We start from the raw sequence: 22,763 nt of genomic DNA, 5'->3' as shown, positions 1-22,763 counted from the left end.
CATGTGCATTTCTTGGGAAACTGACTCGATGATTCCTGCACACAGATACTAGCTGCCTTGTTTCCATCAAGGCGTATGACTCAGTGACGCACTTCTTTTCTAGGACAAGCAAAGATGATTCTTTGTGGATGGTATTATATTTAGACTAACAACATGCTCACACGTTGAAACACTGAAAGATTTGCAGCTCGAAGATCTATTCAACGGTCGAGTCATCTGGTCTAATGCATCTTAGGGCCAGACATGTACTATGGCTGGAAATGCGATGTTCTATTTTCTTTGAGCATGGGTCGTGAGTTCAGGTCACAAAAAGGTGCTTAAGGCCTCTTATCAAACAATACACATACAGATGTAAACTAGTGAGGACTCTTATCTTTAATTCGTCGTATACTACTACTCTTAGTAAAAATGAGCATGGAGAGAGATAAACAGTTTTGTGCAAGCCATGTTGTGTGATCCTAATTTGTGCTATAAATCTTATGACACCTCTCTTAGGGCTACTTGATCGCTCTGTTTCAGAGAGTTTGAGGCCTTGTTTGGAACATGGGACATTTCCCCTATCCTTACGTTTTTTATGTGAAATTAAACTGGTTCCGGTGAAATTCCTGTGTTCAAAACAGGCTCTGAAAATTAAAACACATGATCAAAACAACGTATACATATATAACAGGAATTTGGTAGCACTGTTACATGAATGAATACAAACATATACGATGTAAGAAATTTGCCGTGTAACAAACATGGCTCCAGGTAAATATGTGCTGCTACGAGGGGTCCCATCTGAATATCTGATGAATCGCGAAATCAGCGATTGATGCTTACAAATCAGAAACCAAATCTGCCGAGCTGATGGAACACGGATCGGACATGCGTCTGGGCTCCCCAGCATAATCCAGCAGGCAGCTCCGGCCACCAACGCACAAAATATAACGCGACTGATGATTGGTGGTCAAACAAACACATTAGATACATAAAGATATTTGAATTTTTAAACAAGCCGTTTGAAGGAGTCGTCCCCGGCGTGTTCATGGCATCTCCGGATATTCTCAGCTTATACCATGAACGAGATATGACTCAGATTACATCATGACAACACTTGAGATGTTTGTTTCTGAATGCTGCTGCTGCTACATCCGAGAGAACCGTCTTCTAATGAAGTTTTTTTAGTACGTTTGCAGATGAATCCAACAGAAGCGCTCCAGCCAAAAAAGTGCATGTCACCTATTTAGTTTCCAGTTCAAATTCCAAGCTCTGAGAATTGCGGAACTGCAAACCCGAGGCATTTGTACCCAAATTTTGGAGAATCAACCCATTTGGTTCCCTCAGCCAAAACAGTGTCCAGTTCAAACTTCAAACTTCAAACATTGTCGAAAACCACCACCTTAGCCAGCTGTCCAGAGCCTTCGTGTGGCAAACAGCAGCCTGCACAAGAGTTTCGGCGAAGCTGTTAGTTATCGTCAATTTTGATGGCAGGTCACATAAAGTTCAGACGACCAATGTCCGGGCTTCTGTTATCGTCAGTTTTGTTAGCAGCAACGAGGAGGAACACTGCCAGAACTCTCCTTTTTGGTGCTTCTCTCTTGGAAGTGTTTCCAGACCAGGTGCAAACAAACATTCAGGGCTGGTTGCAATGACACGACATGGACAGCCGTATGTCCTATGTGCAGTCTCAAAGGGCATATGCTCGAATTATGCCCCCAATTATTCCTTGACACCCGCCTCGATAATGTAAGCACTCTTTAACCTATTGTATACATGCAGATCAGACCTTCTGCATTGCTAACATGCATGATTTGTTTAGTTGATCAGGGCAAGGGGTTTTTAAAGTGAGATCCAAGACACTGATTTAACTTTCTGATGGAACTTCCATTGTCATAGGAAATGTCTGCAATGTCAATATTAAAACTTTGGAAACTAATAATCGTAAACGTTATTTAGATTTTTTATAAGTACCAGCATATTTTTCATCAAAAGTACCCTAACTTATTATACAAATGAATGAGAATCTTTACTGACACAAAATATTGAATGCATGAAACAATGTCTTCTCACTCTTTTATTTGTGACTAAGGGAGCACCTGAGTAGCCCATCTGATGGTATGGCTTATTGCTCTGTTTCGTAGAGATAATATGCGAAATAATATAAATTAAGTGTTTACCTTTTTTTTCTTATTTGTCTGGGAGGATTGTTGCTGGGTTTTCAGTTTTCTCAATCCAAAGTTTCCCCTATTCTCCACCTATATCCAAGTGGATGAAAGAATCGATTTGATAATAAACTGTTGTCAGCGAAAGCAAAATTGTTATGTGGAGAGAACCGAGCAGAGCTCGGATGGCTAGCTCAGCCGGTGGGCAGGCAGCCGGCGCAAGTTCGATTCTCTGGAATCGCACTAGCGTCTCTCACCGGGGTCGTCCCCAAATAAATTCTGTTGCCTCTCGCGTGGAGCCACAAAGGGAATACGACGCGCCCCGTCGCCCACAGGTTCATGGTTGGACCCGGTGATCTTACAAAGGACGCGATCCAGTGATCTGATTATAGTTGTAGGTTTGCTTGTGTACATGTGGTGTGAGTGTAGTGTGCGTGTGTAGGGTTGGTGTGTGTCTGTACATGAGCAAATACTACAGTTGCACCCAGATGAGAGGCACCAAAAAAAAATTGTTATGTGGAAGTAGAACCTTGGGAGTACCTACTACAGTGCTTGTTTGAAGCCAGACTATTTTATTTTCAACCTTGGGAATGCCTACTGTTGTGTTTTTTGGAAGCTATTTTGGGAGATATGGTTGTCAGTATCTACATCTAAATGTAAACTGGCATGCCCAAAATGCAACGTCTATGCCTATAATACTGATGCCATCTATGCATCTCCCTTCCCATACCGCAAAACGATCACAAGATCCACTGGGAAAAAATGTCCATGAACTATGAAGATCACTCAATGTCATCATCATCTCATGCTGATGATACCGAAGAAAGGAAAAGCACAGTTTCAGTCTCCCCCGAGGCTGGCGCCGACGAGGAGCCATTTTCATTCTTTGAGCTGCTTTGCTACGCCGACACAGTAGATTGGCTCCTCATGGCCCTGGGAACCATTGGGTCTGTCATCCATGGCATGGCATTCCCAGTTGGATATCTCCTTCTTGGAAAGGCACTTGATGCCTTTGGAACCAACATAAATGATCCGGAGGGCATGGTCCATGCGCTGTACAAGGTGAACTTGCTAAAATCCTTTATCATATCATTAGCCTTTCGAATTCCGATTCTATTGGTCTGCAATTGTTTTCAACTTGCATGAGGATTTCCTGCTTGTTGCTTGAAGGTGGTCCCCTTTGTGTGGTACATGGCAGGAGCCACTCTTCCAGCTGGAATGGTTGGTAAGTCAAGAATCTGTTGTCCATTCCTTCCATGATGAATGTAGATTTTCCTTGTGGTGCTTTAGAAAGAACAAATATAGGGGAAAAGGCAAAATGTGCATACCTGTGATTTTTTGGTCTGGCTCTATGAAACAAAGATATAAAGTAGAACTGGCAACATTGCTCACTGATTTCTTCGCCCACTAAGCATAAAATTAGCTCAACTCAGGAGAGATTTTATTTTACATGCAGGTGCGCTTGGAAATTAATTTCCACTTATATTCATTATATATGACATAAAAGCACATCTCTGAACTTTGACGAGTACAGTAAAGGCGCACTAATTGCAAGGAAATATTATTTTTGTTACCAGCATACACCTATGTTCAGAAATGACAAATATATGAGACCTACTAGTAAAAAACAACATGGCAACTTCAGTGGCGAAATGTTGCTAACCTTTTATCTGATGAATTGGCTGCATGCAGAGATCTCCTGCTGGATATACTCAGGTGAGAGACAGTTAGCACGCATGCGGCTCGCGTTTCTGAGATCAGTCCTTAATCAAGAGGTTGGGGCCTTCGACACTGACTTGACTACTGCAACCATCATCACCGGAGTAACCAACTACATGAGTGTCATACAAGATGCAATAGGAGAGAAGGTACTGGATTTCACAATCATATGAGCATTATATTGATGCAAGACTTCTGAAACTCTGCGGTCAGATCTGCATCTTAAGTTCACTCTTCTGCAGCTGGGTCATTTCATTGCAAGCTTCTCCACTTTCTTTGCTGGCATCATAATTGCGTTTATCAGCTGCTGGCAAGTTGCAATGCTTTCCTTCCTCGTCATTCCACTTATCCTCGTCATTGGAGCAGCATACACGAAAAAGTTGAATGTCTTATCTTTGTCACGCAATGCTATTGTTTCAGAGGCAATATCGGTTGTAGAGCAGGTATTGTGAGATCAGTTAACACCCATACCTCAAGCCAAGTTACCTGAATATATAGAAATGTTGATACACAGATCATCTCCCGCTTCGTCAAATATGTTTATAAACCTTCGTATACATTTGTTCACAGACTTTGTCACATATCAAGACCGTCTTCTCCTTCATTGGAGAGAGCTGGGCCATGAAGTCCTTTGTCCAGTGCATGGAAAACCAATTTAATCTAAGCAAGAAGGAAGCATTGATAAAGGGAATAGGACTTGGAATGTTCCAAGCAGTGACCTTTTGTTCATGGGCACTGATGGTTTGGATTGGGGCAGTTGCAGTAACCAAAAACAAGGCAACAGGAGGTGGCACGATAGCTGCCATCATGAGCATCCTCTTTGGTGCAATGTAATAATCACACAAACTCACTGATTGGTTTCGTTGCACTAAAAATATTTTTTTTCAAATATAGTTACCATTCAAACAAAACATTGAAGCAACTCACATCCTTTAGGTTTTTCCTTAAAAACTAGGTCAATTCTATTCTACTTAATTGGAAGGCAGAGCTCCTGCCATTACCTTCAAAAAAGAAAAAAGAAATAAACTCACATCCTTTAGCCAAAGTTGCCATTAATTTTTTTATTTGCATGTATTCTAGACTTAATGGATTTCCCTACTGCATGGATTCAGATCAATTACCTATGCCGCACCAGACCTTCAGACCTTCAATCAGGCAAAAGCTGCAGGAAAAGAGGTCTTCAAGGTGATAAAGAGAAAGCCATCCATAAGTTATGGAAAAAGTGGATTAGTACTAGACAAGATTCATGGAGAGATCAAATTCCGTAGGGTGCACTTTGCATATCCTTCCCGCCAGGATAAGCCGATTCTCCAGGGATTCTCATTGTCCATCCCCGCAGGCAAAGTCATAGCTCTGGTAGGAAGCAGTGGCTGTGGGAAGAGCACTGTCATTTCACTACTTCAAAGGTTTTATGATCCAACTTCAGGTATGCTTCTACAGTCTTACCAGTGCAACTAGCCTGATCTAAGTCACTATTTTTCGATTAAACCCTGAACAAAAAAAGATTACATATTGTTTATTAGTCGTACTTCTGTGAAGCATTAGTAACTGTAAGCTTAAGTAGTATTAAAATGTTTCAGTCATGTAACAAGGCCTAATACTGCAGGTGACATATTCATTGATGGCCACAGTATCAAGAAACTCGATCTGAAATCGCTGCGCAGAAATATAGCTTCAGTCTCTCAGGAACCATCACTGTTTTCTGGTAACATAAAGGACAACTTGAAGATTGGTAAAATGGATGCAAGTGACGAAGAGATAACTGAAGCAGCAACAACAGCTAATGTTCATTCATTCATATCCAAACTACCAAATGAGTACTTAACCGAGGTACTTCACCACTTCCTATGGAAACTTATAAAATACTTGGGGTCGTCGACCATCGTATTTAACCAAACATGGATTAGGGTTTTGACTCATGATTTGTTAAATTCCAACAAGATCTCTCAAGGACCGAAGTCGACTGAGTGATGCATTAAGAATAGAACTTTAAAATTACAGATAGTCACAATTTATTCCCATAGGAGAATCATGGATGTTTCCACATTATTAGACATTCAAAGATATAAAAATAACTCCCGCTGGAACTTCCTACAATTAAATTGTTTCAGGTAGGAGAAAGGGGTGTGCAGTTATCGGGAGGCCAGAAACAAAGAATAGCTATTGCAAGGGCAATGCTGAAGGATCCACCAATCCTACTTCTCGACGAAGCAACAAGTGCCCTTGATTCAGAATCAGAGAAGCTAGTTCAAGGTGCACTTGAGAGAGCAATGCGCGGAAGGACTGTTATCTTGATAGCCCACAGGATGTCCACAATTGTAAACGCTGACACTATTGTTGTCGTCGAAAATGGAAGAGTAGCACAAATTGGGACACATCATGAGTTGCTTGACAAAAGCACATTCTACTCCAATGTATGCAGCATGCAAAATATAGACAAGGAAGCTGAAAATAAAGTGGCAAGGTAAAGTTAAATGTGGCCAATGGAAAGTTTTACTTGACCAATGTTTTATACTCAGTTAAGAAATTCTTCAATATAACTTATCGCTTTAAAAGTATATGCATCATGCATGGGTTGGGGGTGTACCTTAGAATCCCAATGAATGAAGATTTTTCAAAACGGACGCCAGCAGTTTCAAATCAAAGTAAGAGTTACTATTTACAAATGATGAACAGAACAAAAAAGTGCAAAAAAAAAAGACACACAAACTCCTTGCTAGGAAGTTTAGTGAAATTATTACATATAAGTAGGATTACTAAGTAGAACTTACGTTTTTTGTTTGATTGATTAAACAGCGCTTCTGATAACATGGAGGAACAAATTGGCGAAGCACACATCAAGCAGTCCTCTACAAATCAGGGACCAAAGAAAAAGCTAGAAAGACTGGAGTCAAAACAACCAAGGAATGAGAATGTTAAGGAAACACACCCTTTCTTTAGACTTTGGTATGGATTGCGTAAAGAGGACATTATGAAGATTCTATTTGGCTCCGCAGCTGCAGCCATCTCTGGAATCTCAAAGCCTTTGTTTGGTTATTTCATCATGACCATTGGTGTGGCATATTATGATCCGGATGCAGAAAAGAAAGTCACCAAGTATTCTTTGATATTCTTCACAGCAGGGATGGTAACAATGGTGAGTAACACCTTGCAGCACTATATTTATGGTATCATTGGAGAAAGGGCAATGAAAAACCTAAGGGAGGCACTATTTTCAGGTATGTCACATGAAAACCTTGAATTTGTTAAGTGTTCACCATAAATTCTCACAAGAGAACATTATATACACACCTCATACCCTTGATAATATGAAATTATTTTGCTCAATGCAACGCAGCTGTTCTCCGAAATGAGCTTGGTTGGTTTGAGAAACCAAATAATGGCGTAGGATTTCTTACCTCACGCATTGTCAGTGACACGTCAACAGTCAAGACAATCATATCTGACAGAATGGCAGTTATTGTGCAATGCATCTCTTCAATTCTGATAGCAACAATAGTAAGCATGAAGGTCAATTGGAGAATGGCTTTAGTTTCATGGGCAGTCATGCCATGCCATTTCATTGGTGGCCTTATTCAAGCCAAGTCAGCAAAAGGATTTTATGGTGACTCTGCTATTGCTCACCGGGAACTTGTCTCCCTAGCTTCAGAGGCTGCTAGCAACATCCGGACTGTGGCATCCTTTGTTTATGAAGATGAAATAATCAAGAAAGCAGAATTGTCACTCCAAGAACCCTTGAAGATCACCAAGATTGAGAGCATGAAGTATGGGGTCATCCAAGGTATCTCGCTCTGCCTCTGGAATATTGCACATGCAGTGGCGCTATGGTACACCACAGTTTTGGTTCAGAGGAAGCAAGCCTCATTTAAGGATAGCATAAGATCATACCAGATATTCTCACTTACAGTGCCTTCCATCACAGAGTTATGGACCCTCATTCCTATGGTCATGTCAGCCATTTCAATACTGAATCCTGTATTTGACACACTTGACAGAGAGACACAAATTGTGTCGGATAAACCAGAAAACCCAGGCAAAGGGTGGCTTATCGGTAGAACCGAGTTTCAGGATGTGAGCTTCAATTATCCATCAAGACCAGAGGTGACCATTCTGGATGGCTTCAATCTAGTTATTGAACCTGGCCAAAGAGTAGCATTGGTTGGCCCCAGTGGTGCAGGAAAGTCCTCTGTACTGGCTTTAATACTGAGATTCTACGATCCTTCCAGAGGTAGAGTGTTAATTGACAACAAGAACATAAAGGACTACAATCTCCGATGGCTCAGGAAGCAGATTGGGCTAGTTCAACAAGAACCAATCCTGTTCAACACATCCATCAGAGATAACATTAGCTATGGAAGTGAAAGCTCTTCAGAGACTGAAATCATCCAGGCTGCAATGGAGGCAAACATTCACGAATTCATCAGTGGTCTACCAGAAGGGTATGGCACTGTTGTTGGAGACAAAGGGAGCCAGCTTTCAGGAGGGCAGAAACAGAGGATTGCTATTGCAAGAACAATACTAAAGAGGCCTGCCATTCTGCTTCTTGATGAGGCAACCAGCGCACTTGACAGTGAATCTGAGAGGGTGGTTATGAGCTCTTTAGGGGCCAAAGTGTGGAAGGACAAAGATGAGCAAGCCAGTATGATTACAAGTATCACAGTTGCACACAGATTGTCCACGGTCATAAATGCAGATACGATAGTTGTGATGGGAAAAGGAAAGGTTGTTGAACTTGGTGATCACCAAGCGTTGATCTCCGCTGAAGATGGCGTTTACTCAAGATTATTCCACTTGCAAAGCAACATGAAAGATTGACCACCATCTATTCAAGTTCCAATGTGGCCAAAGACCAAAGACACTTAGCAAGAATAGCTTTTAGAGATTAAGCATCACTTAAATGTGCACTTGCTGTCACTTCACAAATTGTAATAACATAGCTAGCTCATCATATACCGATGATGCATAGTCCATCAGTTAGGGCAAAAAAACAACTGCTATTTATTACTTGAATGATATCTGTTTGGAGCACCTCCACTGCCATATGTTTAACCTTATTCTTCCTATGCAATATAAGGCTAGCCAAAATATCTGTTGGAATATAAGTGAATTGCTTATCTCTTTTCATCAGCTTAAGCTTTTGGGTTGAATTGGTCGGTGCATGCAACTCAATATGGTATCAGAGCTAGAGGTCTCGAGTTCAAATCCTGGTTAGCGCAATTAAATAAAATAATTGATGCTCGCTCTTATTCCACGTCTGAGGCCTGAGGGAGCCTCCACGTGAGGGAAAGTGTTGGAATATAAGTGAATTATCCACCTTTCTCCATCAGCTTAAGCTTTTGGGTTGTACTAATTGGTGCATGCAACTCAATAATATCGAAGCTAGAGTAACAGTATTTAAGCCAGGAAAGGGATTCAGTAATATACTAATATAAGCTGGTTCCCTGCATGCGGCCCATCAACTAGTTTAACCATCTTTTAAGGTTGAGGACAACTTGAACAAAGCTCTCTACAAGAAACTAGCTGAATATCTATTTTTTGTAAATAAATAGGCAAAAAATATAACATAAAACTAGACCATAGGAGAAGACTCCCCTATGTCTTTGAAATAAGAAGGTGCCAAGCTTCGAACCTGGTCGGACGGGAGAGTCCCGGAGCTCACTGCTCTAACTGGTCACACCGCGAGAAGCTTGGCAAACATAGAAAGAAAGAAAACATCATGAACAAAAAAAATTGAGCTACCTAAAATATTACATGCCAAAAATAGAATTACCCAAATTCGGTACAATGGACATTGCATAAAAAAGCTGAGATACTTTATTTCCAATAAACTATTAATTAGCTATGAATCTATAAGATACAGCAAGTTCACATAATGATCATACTATTCACCCAGATCAAAACTGAAATCAGAGAATCAGGCTGTTGGATGACTATTCACTATTGTGAAAGTTCCAGGCACTAACATGATGGCATGTGGTTTTAGAGGACGTAATAAGACTTGCAGCAGAAACTACCTTGTTTATTACTGGACACCTTGCTCTTGTAGTCTTGATGATGCAATTTCCCTTTTTGTATGCAGCAGAAACATCAAACACATTTAGCAAAGCATCATGTATACGTACGAGGAAATAGCCGGTGTATTTATTTGGAATTTGGAAGGACTAAGGAATATGTAGACTAAGATCGGGTTCCAATAGCAAAGTGGCATTGCTTCTTTTTTAGCGGGAAATACAGCAGGGGAAGCCCCCACTGTAGGATTTTATTAAATAAAAACATAAACCTGTACAAAAGATAGAGAAGTAACACCAAACCAACCAGTCGGAGGGCTGAGGTAGCCACAGCGGGAAGGGAACCGCATGCCAAAAACCAGGGAGGCCCAACAAACCAACCAGCCGGAGGGCTGAGGTAGCCACAGCGGGAAGGGAACCGCAGGCCAAAAACTAGGGAGGCCCAACAAACCAACCAGACGAAGGGCTGAGGTAGCCACGGTGGGAAGGGAAGCGCAGGCCAAAAACCAGGGAGGCCTAAGAGAGAAGATCTAAACAGAGGAGAAAAGCTACACGTTTATCATCTCTCATTCTCAAAGCCTGAAGTTTGGCCTCTTCACAAAGAGGTTTTCCAAGAAGAGAAAGAAGGCCGGCCTGTCAAATATGAAGTTGTTTCTTTGCTTCCAAATATGCCGGGCAGCAAAGTGGCATTGCTATTCTGGATTAGACTTGTAGCTGGAGTAAAGTAATGTAACGTGTAGATGAAAACAATGTTGCCGCATGCCCTATAATATGGTTACGAGGACAAATGATTCATGCTTAGTATTTCCCAAAGATGTGACTTTTACTGCAAAACTAAAGTCGGAGACATCATCAAGAAAGTTTACTTTCATGTCTGAATACTTAAGTTATTTTCCAATGAATTCTCTAATCTTTTCATCACAAACTCACAATGGCCCTGCTATAGAAACTGCAAGTTGGATGTATACAAGTCAGAGGCAAATGGCACGCATGCGGATAGCATATCTGAGATCAGTGCTCAGTCAAGATATTGGAGCTTTCGACACTGACTTAACCACTGCAAATATCATAGCTGGGGAAACCAACCACATGAGTGTCATACAAGATGCAATTGGTGAAAAGGTATTAATTTTCCTTCTAGTATATCACTGCAAGAGTCACTAACCCAAAGAGAAGTACCAAAAATTGGATCTGCGTCAGCGATTGGAATCGGCTAGTAGAAGCATTGTCAGAAGGCTTTCTTGACTAGCATTTGACTCCTGAGCGGATATTGCGTACAACTGCGTGCCCTGATGATCTTCACATATGAATTGCTCAATGATTTCGGACTTGCCTCTCTTGTACAGTTCGTCCCTGACCACGGTGTCTGACTTGTGGAGCGAGACAACTCGCTTCAGCTTTTGTCCCGTGGGACGGTGTTTCTCGTAGTCCTAGTTGAGGTAAGGTTGAGTCCAGTCAGGTTTGATGACCAGTGCCCTGTTCGCTTGGCTGATAAGCTATGGCTTAAAGCACTGTTGGTTGATTTGTTGTGAGAGAAAAATATTATTTGTTGGCTGAAAAAGTATGGCTTATAAGCCAAACGGAACAGGGCGCAGGTTATGTGTTGTTGATTGGATCTTCATTTTTGCTTTTCGTTTCTGTCTCCACTTGGATCAATAGCTTATGCGACTCCTAGAGGAAGACTCTAGTCAGGACCCCATCTTGGCGAGTGTATCTACTGCATCGTTGTCTTGGCATAAGAACATGTGAAAACTCAATTCCATCAAACTTGTCGTCAAGGCTGTTTATCTATAGCTTGGCGGTATGCTTCCATCCTTGGGTCTGATCGAGCATAATGATTCATTTCTTTAACGATTCTTTTGTATTGGGAACCCTATCCATTCTCTTTATTTTGATCGCCCGATTGGATTCGCACGTGTATATTTCCACATGATTGGATCGGTTTTTCCAACTGCAGAAAGATTAAGATTTGAGATAAAGAGTAGTTGGAGAGAGTTTTTTTAAAATCTTGTCAAAAAGTCAAGATTGGGGATGGGTTTTAGGAACTCTTCAAGATGCTCTAAATCAATGCAACTATTTTGCTTGTTGGTGATATTTTAAAAAATGTTTCGTCCAGAGCGTGGCATTTGCATTCCGGATACAGGTCCTGCCCTTGTGATGACAAAAAAATGTATATTTGCCGTAGTTTTGCCTAGACCTTTCATTTTTTGGAAATACAGTGGATAGGGCGCTCGTTTTGTCTGGACGCGCGTTGGTGGACTTCGACACCCGCCTGAAAGGCCCAAGATTGCCATCCGCACGGACGCACCCATCTTGTGTTGCTCAAAATAAAAAATATCTGTCACTTTTCTCTCGAATCGCCGCTGCACCCGCATCCATTCTCGCGCCCACTCTTGAATCGCCGCCGCGCCCGCACCGCGCGCGGCGTGCTCCACCCCGATCACACTACCAGCGGCGGGAACGAGGCGGCGTGCTACACCGCGCCCGAGCGCCGTCGCTTGCCTTCCTATCTCCCCACCGTCACTCACCGCCGAGTTCTTTGAGCTGACGCAGGTGGTCCACGGCAACTGCTCTGGAGTGGTATTCTTCACCGCGCCCAGCCGCCATCCTCCCTCTCCACACTGCACCCGAGCGTCACTTGCTGGCTACCGCAGTTCCCCACCAGGTAGGTTATGACCGTTGGCGACCCCGTGTTTCAAATTCAAGAAGATAATTTAACCTGGCCGTTTAATTTTCGTTCCTGGAGTGACATCTGCAGGCCTAAAAATGAGGGTGGTCTTGGTATTAGAGATGTTCTCAAAATCAATCATAGTCTTCTTATTAACACTGCTTGGAAGATTGCTCCTGACCACAATAGTTTTTTGACTCATGTGCGCAAATCTAAATATTATCCTAATAATAGTTTCTGGACTGCTAAGAACAACGCCACTAAGTCTGCTTTCTGGTCTTCCATTATTCAGATTAAAGATATTTTACATAAAAATTGCATCATTCAGATTCACAATGGCAACTCCAGTATTTGGTCTATGCCCTGGTGCTCTATATGGGAAAATATTTATGATCATGTTAATTTGCCTACTTCGGTTGACACTTTCCCACAAAAAATATCTGATCTTTGGCTTCCTAATACTAGAACTTGGAACAATGCTCTAATCTCCCAGATCTTTGATAATACTGCCACTTCCAACATCACTCAAACGCCTGTTGTTGCAGCTGATTCTCCTGATATTCTAAGATGGAAACCAGGTAAGAAGGGGTCTTGCACTACTAAAGAAGCTTTCAAATTTCTTAACCAACAATTTCAGGCTCAAATCACTACTCAGGGGGCTAGAGGAATCACACAGCAAGCTCTCCACATTTTGCAAAGAGCATGGAAACACAAAAAAATTCCTCCATGCATCAAGACTTTTACCTGGAGGTTGATCAGAAGAGCTTTAGCAACCGGTGTCAGAGCTGGGAATTTCTCCACTAAAATTGACAGACATTGCACTACTTGCAACTTAGTTGAAAATGACTCACTTTTGCCAGAGCAGTTTGGTTCTCAGCCTCTCCTCCGCTGATCACTTCAAATTTGCCACAGGAAGATGATGTAATTCAAGAAATAATATCAATTCTTGTCACCCCTACCATTACAGATGATGATTTTCATAAAATACTTACTATCCTCTGGTACATCTGGAAAGCGAGGAATGATGCCTGCTTCAAAAATAAAAAAAAATGGACTGTTTTGCAGGTTCACCATGCTGTTGAGGCGGATATTAGAACAGCTACTATGAATGATGATGCAATTACAAAAGAAAACGATAACTGTGTTTTTGTAGGTGGTGCAACGAACAGGAGGATTCCAAATGCAGATCATCTCTGCTCTAATCAATTGATGATACTACCAGGCCCACCTAATTACAAAGTCTCCTTACCTGCTCTTCTCCCTTGAACTAGATGCTATTGTGATGCATCCACCTCTCCAGACAACCACTTGCAGGTTTCATGATTTGCAGGACTTGGAATATTTATTGTCAGCACCTTGCCAAATGCTGCATCGATAATATTCATCAAAATCAAACAAAAAGAATGTTCTTCTGTCATTATGGCTGAAGCTGCAGCTTTGGCTATTGCTGCTCATTTGCTTAAGGCACTCGACGTACAACAGCCTTTCTTCCTCACAGATAACCAGTTGCTGGTTAACTTCTTTAATGGGAAGGATCATGCCAATCCTCCTAGGTGGGATATCAAACCTTTGACGCAGTGCTTCATCAATTATACAACAGCTAACAGGGGGATAATCTTCAAGATTGACAGAAAACTAAATACAACATCTCATATTCTAGCTAGTCAGGCCTACAAATCAACTATTGAACACTCTTCTGAAGGCCACTATGTTTGTACTAATCCTTTAGATGTAAGCAGCTGTCCAGTTTTGACAGCTATAAACTCTGTATTGGGTGATTCTTTCACCCTCATAGCAGCATCTTGCTGCTAATTAATAAAATTGCCTTTCATAAAAAAAGTGTTATATCTGGATGTTGCAGAAGTATATTTAGATGTTGTATAACATGCATGCGTATGTTTAAGTGTTTCATATGTATGTTGCAAGTGTTTTATCTAGATGTTGCCAAAGTAAATCGGGATATTATATGCATTTGCAATAGCTTTCAAGTATTTTCGGGTGTTTTGCAAGTATTTCAGACGAGACGTACGTTACAAGTGTTTCAACTGTTTCGGACATATGTTGCAAGTGTTTCATTTGGATGTTGCAAAAGTAAATTTGACGTTACACATGTTGCAATGGGACCACCTGCCGCAGCCGCTTGCTACAGTTATTGGGGCGCCATCGAGCGGGCACAGAATGTCCCTGCCTGCATGCGCGTGGAAAACGTACGAGGCACGAGCAGTCCTCCATGTGTTGTAGATCATGTGGGCAGCGCTGAGCGGGCCCCGCGTGGGTGCACTGGGTGCTGCACGGGAAACAGGGTGCTGACGCTGGCGTCCGGACGCTGGTGTCCATCCGGATGTCCGGGCGCTAGCAATCCCCTTCATTTTTCCGTGGTTTCTGTCGAAATATTTGATCATTTACAAGTTTGCTTTACATACATGATAGATTGAAAGAAAGAAAAAACAAATTATACCAAGCATTTGGTATTTCAAGGTGGTCCTATGTATATGCAACTATGTATCTATCGGATCCACTCACTCTCACTTCGTCAGCAGCCAGTACCACATTGATCTCGAAATATTGTTTGCTTCTAGCCTAAAAATGCTAGCACATTCTGTTAGATTGATCTCCCAACCAATAAGCCCAACGGTCTATTGGGCCTTGGTCACGCGCCCTGATCGGGGGCGCCCAACCCTACATGGTTGGTGGGCCCCCGTCGCACTGCGCTATATAAAGAGGTGGGGGCCGGCGGCTCAAAGTACGAGGTTCGCCGTGAGCCGCAAACCCCACCGACAAACCCTAGACCGATCTAAGAGGGCGCGCAGAGGAAGCTCCGCTGACCCTCGCCGTCGTCACTGCTACGCCGTCCGTCTGCACTGCATCGACGTCCGTGCAACCTCTACTCCACCCGTCGCTGCCCGTGTGCTGCCTCCATCACCGAAGCTGAGATGGCCAGCTCCACGACTCCCTCCGAGGGCTCAGGTTAAACACCAACACCTCTCTCCTCATCTCTCCGTTCTTTCTTCTCTGTTCATCCCGTATTCAAAGGAACGAACCCTAGATCTACTGCTAGAGATCCCAAATGACCTTAACAATGGTATCAGCCGCCTTCCTAGTCGTAGATCGGGTTCGGGAAAAAACAAGAAAAGTTACCCGAGAAAAAAAAATCAAACATTTTTTCCTTCCGGCCGCCATGGCCGGCTCCGCTGTGCCTCTGGTGCGCGGCGCGAAGAGAGACAAAAGAAAGACGGATTTCAATCCGGACAGAAATAACTCAAACCCTAACCCTAAAGAACAGATCAGGGTTTGGCGAAAAGAACAGAATGGCTGATCCAAATCGGATCGGGACAGTGAATAGCTTCAACACCTAACCCTAACTCTAGATAGCTCGGGAAAAGGAAAGAAAAAACCGATTTCAAATCGGGGGAAGAAGAAAACAGTTTCGTCCCCAACCCTAACCCTAACCCTAATCGGAAAATCGTGCAAAATCCGAATCAAAGAAATCGAAAGGGGAAAGAGGGGAACCTACCCGGTCCTCCCGACACCGCCGTCACGCGGAAAGCTACCACCGTGCGGGTGGTGATCACCGCCGCCATGGTTGGCGCGCGGACAGAGGCCCGGCTTGGCCGTGGCTCAGGGCAGCGGTCCAAAGCCGCTCGACGGCGGCGCGCTCTGCCATGGGCGAGCGCGCGCACCGGCGAGGGGCTTGGCACCGGTGTCGTCCTCTCTTCTTCTCCGGTGACGAGGTGGCCGTGCGCTCCCTTCGTCTTCACTAGCGTCGCCGTGGGAGAGGAGAGGAGAAAGAGGAAATGAAGCTAGGGTTCAGGGAGAGGCGGCCGGCCGGGGGTTTTGTTCGGGCGAAACGGTCGGACAGTCGTCCGATCCGATCTAGCGATCAGGGTTCACCGGACCGGCTTTAGGCCCAAGCGGGCGAACGGTTTCGCGGCCCAGGCCCAGGTTGCGGCCTGGGCGCGGAGAGAGAGCGCGCGCGTGCCGCCGAGCAGGCCATGGGCCACGCTGTGGCTGCGCGCTGCTGGGCCGCGCGTGTGCTGGCTGGGCCGAAATGGCCAAATAAATAGTAAAGTCACAGTTTTTGATTTTCTTATTTTCCAGAAAACAATTTGATCAATTTGAATTGAATTTTTGTGATAATTTTCTGTACAAAATTTATCCAACGATAATTTTGTTCAGTAAATAGTAAAGTTGCTTCTGGAAAATAGGAAAATGATTATTGAATGTTAATGTTTCCGCTGCGTATTTAAAGTAATTATGGACTTTTAATTAAATTCGAACCAACGGGAGAATTTGATTTTAAGAGCCAAGAGATAAATATGAATTGATTATGATATTATTATTTTCTGACCAACGTTGTTAATAGCAATATTATAATTTTAATGATTATGCATTATTTCTATTTCTGCCCAACAGTGATGTAGATTTAATGTATAAAATAATTGTATGTTTTAATTTTGACCAACGTTAAACTAAGACATGCAATTATTGTTGTTATTTCTGTTCTCACACTATTTGAATTGTGTTTTCAGGAGGATATAACTTGATGAGTTGTATCAAAGAGATCCCCACTCTAAAAGGTGATAACTATATTGAGTGGAAGAAAAAGATAGACCTGGCTTTTATCCTCACTGAGGTGGACTGGGTTGTCACCACACCGTGTCCCAGAGAACCTGTGGCACCGATGAGGGAGACAGCTGAGACTGATGCTGCATGGCAGAACAGAGAGCGGGATTTTGCTCCCGTAAAGATGTCCTATGACCTTGAGCATAGGAAATGGGTCACTGCCAACAAGTGTTTGGCAGTGATAAAGAACACGATTGAGCCTGCTATTGTGGGCTTAATTCCAGACTGTGACATGGTCACAGAGTACCTAGAAAGAATAAAGAGTCAGTTCACTGGCTCTTCAAAGACATATGCAACCCAGCCGATCAAGCAGCTGGTTATAGAAAGATACTCTGGTGGCGGCAGTGGCATTAGAGAGCACATACTGAGAATGAGCAATCTGGCATCTAAGCTCAAACCAATAGATTTGGCACTCAAGGATAAGTTTCTTATTCATTTGATTTTTGCTTCCTTGCCCAAAGAATTTGACACATTTGTTGTTAATTACAACATACAGCCTGAAAAATGGGATTTAGAAAAGCTCATAGCCATGTGTGTGCAGGAGAAGGAAAGAATAAAAGTTTCACAAGGTGGTACTGTCAACTACCTAAAATATAAGAAAAAGAACTATAATAACAATTCTTCCTCCAAGTCATCTGGAAAAGGTCCCATGCAATAGTCTCAGAACAAGCAATTCCCAGTGGATAAAGACGAGTGTCTCTACTGTAAGAAGACGGGACATTACAAGAAGAATTGTCCTGATTTCCTAAAGATGATAATGAAAAATAAAGGTGAGAACATCATTACATTTGTAAATGAATCCTTGTATGTAAAGTTTTCAAAATCTACTTGGTGGATTGATTCAGGTGCAACTATTCATGTTGCTAATTCATTACAGGGATTCTGTTCGATAAGAACTTTGCAAAGAAGCGAAAGTTTCATTAAAGTCGCAAATGGAGAACAAGCAGATGTTGAGGCCGTTGGTGATCTTTCGCTAGAGCTTGCTGATGGCTTCATACTTATTCTTAGATATGTTCTTTATGTACCTTCTTTGCAAAGAAACTTGATTAGTGTATCAAAGTTGGACCATGATGGTTATGATTGTCATTTTGGAAATGGCAAATGTCAGATATTGTTTAATAATAGATGTATTGGTCTTGCCTTCCGACAAGACGAGCTTTATTTGTTATCACTTCATGAAAATGTGAATTCCGTATGTGATGTGAATGAGAATGTATCCTCATCGAACAATGGAAACAGAAAACGAAAGAGAGCTCATGATGTGTTGTCGAAATTATGGCACTGTCGTTTAGGTCATATTTCGAGGGGGAGAATAGAAAGACTAGTTAAGAATAATATTCTTCCTCCATTAGAGCTCTCAGATTTAGAACAATGTAGAGATTGCATAAAAAGAAAGTATGTAAAGAAAATTAAGAAAGATGTCAAACGAAGCGTAGGAATTCTATAGATTATTCATACAGACATATATGGTCCTTTTCCTATGAAAAGTGTGGATGGTTATGATTCATTCATAACATTCACAGACGATTACTCTCGGTTTAGCTACATTTATCCAATTAAAGAAAGAACAGAAGCGTTGGATAAATTCAAAATATTTAAAGCAGAAGTTGAAAATCAGCATGATTTAAAGATTAAGATAGTCAGGTCTGATCGTGGGAGAGAGTACTACGGTCGGCATACCCCATATGGATAAGTTCCTAGACCTTTTGCAAGGTTCTTACAGGAGAATGGTATAGTCGCCCAGTATTTAACACTGGGCGAACCTCAGCAGAATGGAGTAGCTGAAAGGCGTAACCGTACCCTGATGGATATGGTGCGTAGTATGATAAGTTACTCCACTTTACCGATGAGTCTGTGGATGGAGGCATTAAAAACCGCCATTCATATTCTCAATAGAGTACCAAGTAAGTCGGTGCCCAAAACACCGTATGAGTTGTGGACAGGAAGAGTACTCTCACTTAACCACTTGTGTGTGTGGAGGAGCCCTGCTGAGGCTAAAGTTTTTAACCCAAATATTAGGAAGCTAGATCCCAAAATAGTGAGTTGCTATTTCAATGGCTACCCAAAAAAGTCAAAAGGTTTTCGTTTCTACTATCCTAACAAACATATAAAGTTTGTGGAAATAAGACACGTTGTCTTCCTAGAAGATAAAATGATTAGGGGGAGCATAGTAGCTCGAGAAATTGACCTTAAAGAGAAGCGGGTGTATGCACCCACTCTGATCATTCATGAGTCATTTTTCTCACTACCTGCTGTTGCTGCACCGACAGTACAAGACACTATGGTGTCAGCACCTGTTGTTATCCCGCCTATGGCAATAATGAATGAAGATGAAGAACCTGTGCCCCAGGATCCTATAGAACCTATTGCCACACATGAGGGGGAGCAACAACAGCCTCAAACAGAAAATGTGCCAATTAAGGAGGCCCCTAGAAGGTCTCAAAGAGTTAGAAAATCAGCTATTCCTGCTGATTATAAAGTGTACAACACTGAAGAATTTCAAATGGAGGATGATCCCACCTCATTTGAAGAAGCCATAAAAAGTGATCATTCATCAAAGTGGCTTGAGGCCATGGAAGATGAGATGAGATCAATGAATGCAAATAAAGTTTGTGATTCTGAGATAATTTCTAAAGGAGCCAAAATAGTAGGCTGTAAATGGGTCTACAAAACAAAACTTGACTCTCAAGGAAATATAGAAAGATATAAAGTCCGACTTGTGGTAAAAGGCTTTACCCCAAAAGAAGGGATTGATTACAATGAGACCTTTTCTCCAGTCTCGTGTAAGGATTCCTTCAGAATCATAATGGCATTAGTGGCACATTACGATTTAGAATTACATCAGATGGATATAAAGACGGCATTTCTCAACGGAGACTTAGAGGAAAATATTTACATGGCACAACCGAAAGGTTTTGTCATGGAAGGAAAAGAACGTTTGGGATGCCGCCTAAAGAAATCCATTTAAGAATTAAAACAAGCTTCAAGACAGTGGTACTTGAAGTTTGATCAAACAATAAAGAATTTTGGGTTTAAAGATAACGTTGAGGACAATTGTGTCTACGCAAAGCTTAAGAATGGGAAGTTTATCTTCCTTGTCCTGTATGTGGATGATATCTTACTTGCTAGTAGTGATGTCAGTCTACTACTGAAAACAAAAAAGTTTTTATCCTCAAAATTTGATATGAAAGATCTTGGTGAGCTTCGTTCGTTCTAGGGATCGAGATTCACCGAGATAGAAGTAAAGGGGTATTAGGACTGTCACAAAAGGCATACATAGAAAAAGTCTTAAAGAAATTCAGTATGCACAAATGTAGTCCCTCACCTGCTTCTATAATCAAGGGCGACAGATATGGGGATTTTCAATGCCCTAGGAACCAATATGAGATCGATCAAATGAAAGTGGTTCCATATGCTTCAGCTGTCGGAAGCTTGCAATATGCTCAAGTGTGTACATGCCCTGACTTGGCATTTGTTACCGGGTTACTTGATAGATTCCAAAGCAATCCTAGAATAGAACACTGGAAATTGGTAAAGAAAGTTTTACATTATTTGCTAGGAATGAAAGGCCTCATGATGACGTATAGAAGATCTGATTCACTCCATATAGTGGGATATTCAGATTCTGATTATGCGGGAGATAATAGAAAATCCACGTCTGGATATGTATTCACTCTCGCAGGGGGAGCTATTTCATGGAAAAGCTCAAAGCAAACCGTCACTACATCGTTCATAATGTATGCCGAGTTTGTAGCATGTTATGAGGCAACGGGGCAGGTGAACTGGCTAAAGAAGTTCATACCCAGTTTGAAGGTGGTTGACGACATCAATAGACCACTGAAGTTATACTGCGATAATAATCCAGCAGTACAGTATGCTCACAACAATAGGTCAAGTGGTGCTGCTAAACACATTGACATAAAGTATTATGTTGTGAAGGATAAAGTCCGAGATCAAATGATAAGTCTTGAGCATATAAGTACCGAAAAGATGCTCGCGGATCCGCTTACAAAAGGCTTACCACTCAACGTGTTCAGAGAACATATAACCGACATGGGTTTAAGGGAAAGCCTATGATTCCTGGACTATAAAGGGCCCAAAAGTTAAAGTAACTATTTCAGATCAGAGACGTGCATTGTAGCTATTAAATCTATCGGTGATTGACCGTGACGATGAAACATGCTCTATGCATCATCTGTGAAGAAATGAGTAAGGATAAAAGGATTGAAGTTTAAAGTTTAAAGATAAAAGTAATAGTGAGATCAAGGGGGAGAATGTTAGATTGATCTCCCAATCAATAAGCCCAACGACCTATTGGGCCTTGGTCACGCGCCCTGATCGGGGGCGCCCAACCCTACATGGTTGGTGGGCCCCCGTCGCACTGCGCTATATAAAGAGGTGGAGGCCGGCGGCTCAAAGTACGAGGTTCGCCGTGAGCCGCAAACCCCACCGACAAACCCTAGACCGATCTAAGAGGGCGCGCAGCCAGCGACGGGAAGCTCCGCTGACCCTCGCCGTCGTCACTGCTACGCCGTCCGTCTACACTGCATCGACGTCCGTGCAACCTCTACTCCACCCGTCGCTGCCCGTGTGCTGCCTCCATCACCGAAGCTGAGATGGCCAGCTCCACGACTCCCTCCGAGGACTCAGGTTAAACACCAACACCTCTCTCCTCATCTCTCCGTTCTTTCTTCTTTGTTCATCCCGTATTCAAAGGAACGAACCCTAACACATTCATCTCTACACTTGCTGCTCTGCATCCTTCCCTTGTCTTGACCTCTCGTCATCACTAATACAATGGTGGCCATGGCCATCGCCGCCTTCCTCCTCCTCCTCCCAGTCCTTGCACACGTCGAGGAAGTAGAGCGCGCAGACCAACGCGACGCACGCCACGAACATCGGGATGGTGCCGAAGAGCCAGAGGAAGACGGGGTAGGAGAAGTAGAACGCCCGCGCGCCCAGCGACCAGAAATAGCTGCCGCGGTTGAGCATGTCCGTGAAGTACCCGACGGCAGCCCGGCAGCGCGGCGGCGGCACGAGCACGCTCGCGTGGCTGTAGTGCCGGATGGACTGCACGTTGAGGAGGAACGCCACCAGGAAGCACACCAGGATCGCGATGAACTTGGCCGACAGCGCCGGCGCGCCCGTCGCGCCCACCACCAGCGGCGCGCCCGGGAGGAGCCCGCCGCTGTTGCTGTTGTTGTTGGAGGTGGCGTCTCCGCCGTTGCCGCTGGACATGAGGACGGCGATCAGAGAGCTCAGGGTGATGGCTGTCGACGCCATGATGTTGTTGCGGATCGTCTGCACCGCCAGCACCGCGTGCTTCCCCGAAAGCTCCTGCGAATGCAGCCACAAGCAAATTACTGCAAGGATCAATAAAACCCTGGCGATTTCTGCTCCAATTTATCACTTCTTGGCTTGTACATTTGGTTTTTGTTCGTCTGGTTGATTGGCAATCATGAATGAACAGGGAAAAAAAGGGGGGGGGGGGGGGGGGGGGGGGGGGCAAATGCATGCCCACTTCTCCTTCGTTAAATGGGCCGTCCTGGACCGAATCGCTGGCCCACGGCCCAGCCCATCGCGCCGAAATCACACTAGCCT

General features: G+C 43.1%; 2 protein-coding genes across 2 annotated transcripts; one reads left to right on the top strand and one right to left on the bottom strand.

Moving 5' to 3' along the window:
* The first annotated feature begins 2,906 nt into the window (after positions 1–2,906).
* On the top strand, positions 2,907–8,678 carry LOC136472166 (ABC transporter B family member 10-like). The gene is made up of 10 exons (XM_066469895.1): positions 2,907–3,206; positions 3,315–3,369; positions 3,837–4,012; positions 4,106–4,306; positions 4,434–4,693; positions 4,976–5,289; positions 5,470–5,693; positions 5,975–6,327; positions 6,660–7,081; positions 7,201–8,678. The coding sequence occupies exons 1-10, from the start codon at positions 2,907–2,909 to the stop codon at positions 8,676–8,678; spliced, it is 3,783 nt and encodes a 1,260-aa protein (XP_066325992.1).
* Positions 8,679–21,902: 13,224 nt separating this feature from the next.
* On the bottom strand, positions 21,903–22,741 carry LOC136469122 (uncharacterized). The gene is made up of 2 exons (XM_066467439.1): positions 22,730–22,741; positions 21,903–22,499 (listed from the first exon to the last, which is right to left on the bottom strand). The coding sequence occupies exons 1-2, from the start codon at positions 22,739–22,741 to the stop codon at positions 21,903–21,905; spliced, it is 609 nt and encodes a 202-aa protein (XP_066323536.1).
* Between the last annotated feature and the right edge of the window lie 22 nt (positions 22,742–22,763).

Source organism: Miscanthus floridulus, chromosome 8 (genome assembly GCF_019320115.1).
Source record: "Miscanthus floridulus cultivar M001 chromosome 8, ASM1932011v1, whole genome shotgun sequence".
NCBI lineage: Eukaryota > Viridiplantae > Streptophyta > Magnoliopsida > Poales > Poaceae > Miscanthus > Miscanthus floridulus.
Note: the sequence above shows the minus strand (reverse complement) of the source record. Positions and strands in the feature narration are given on the sequence as shown.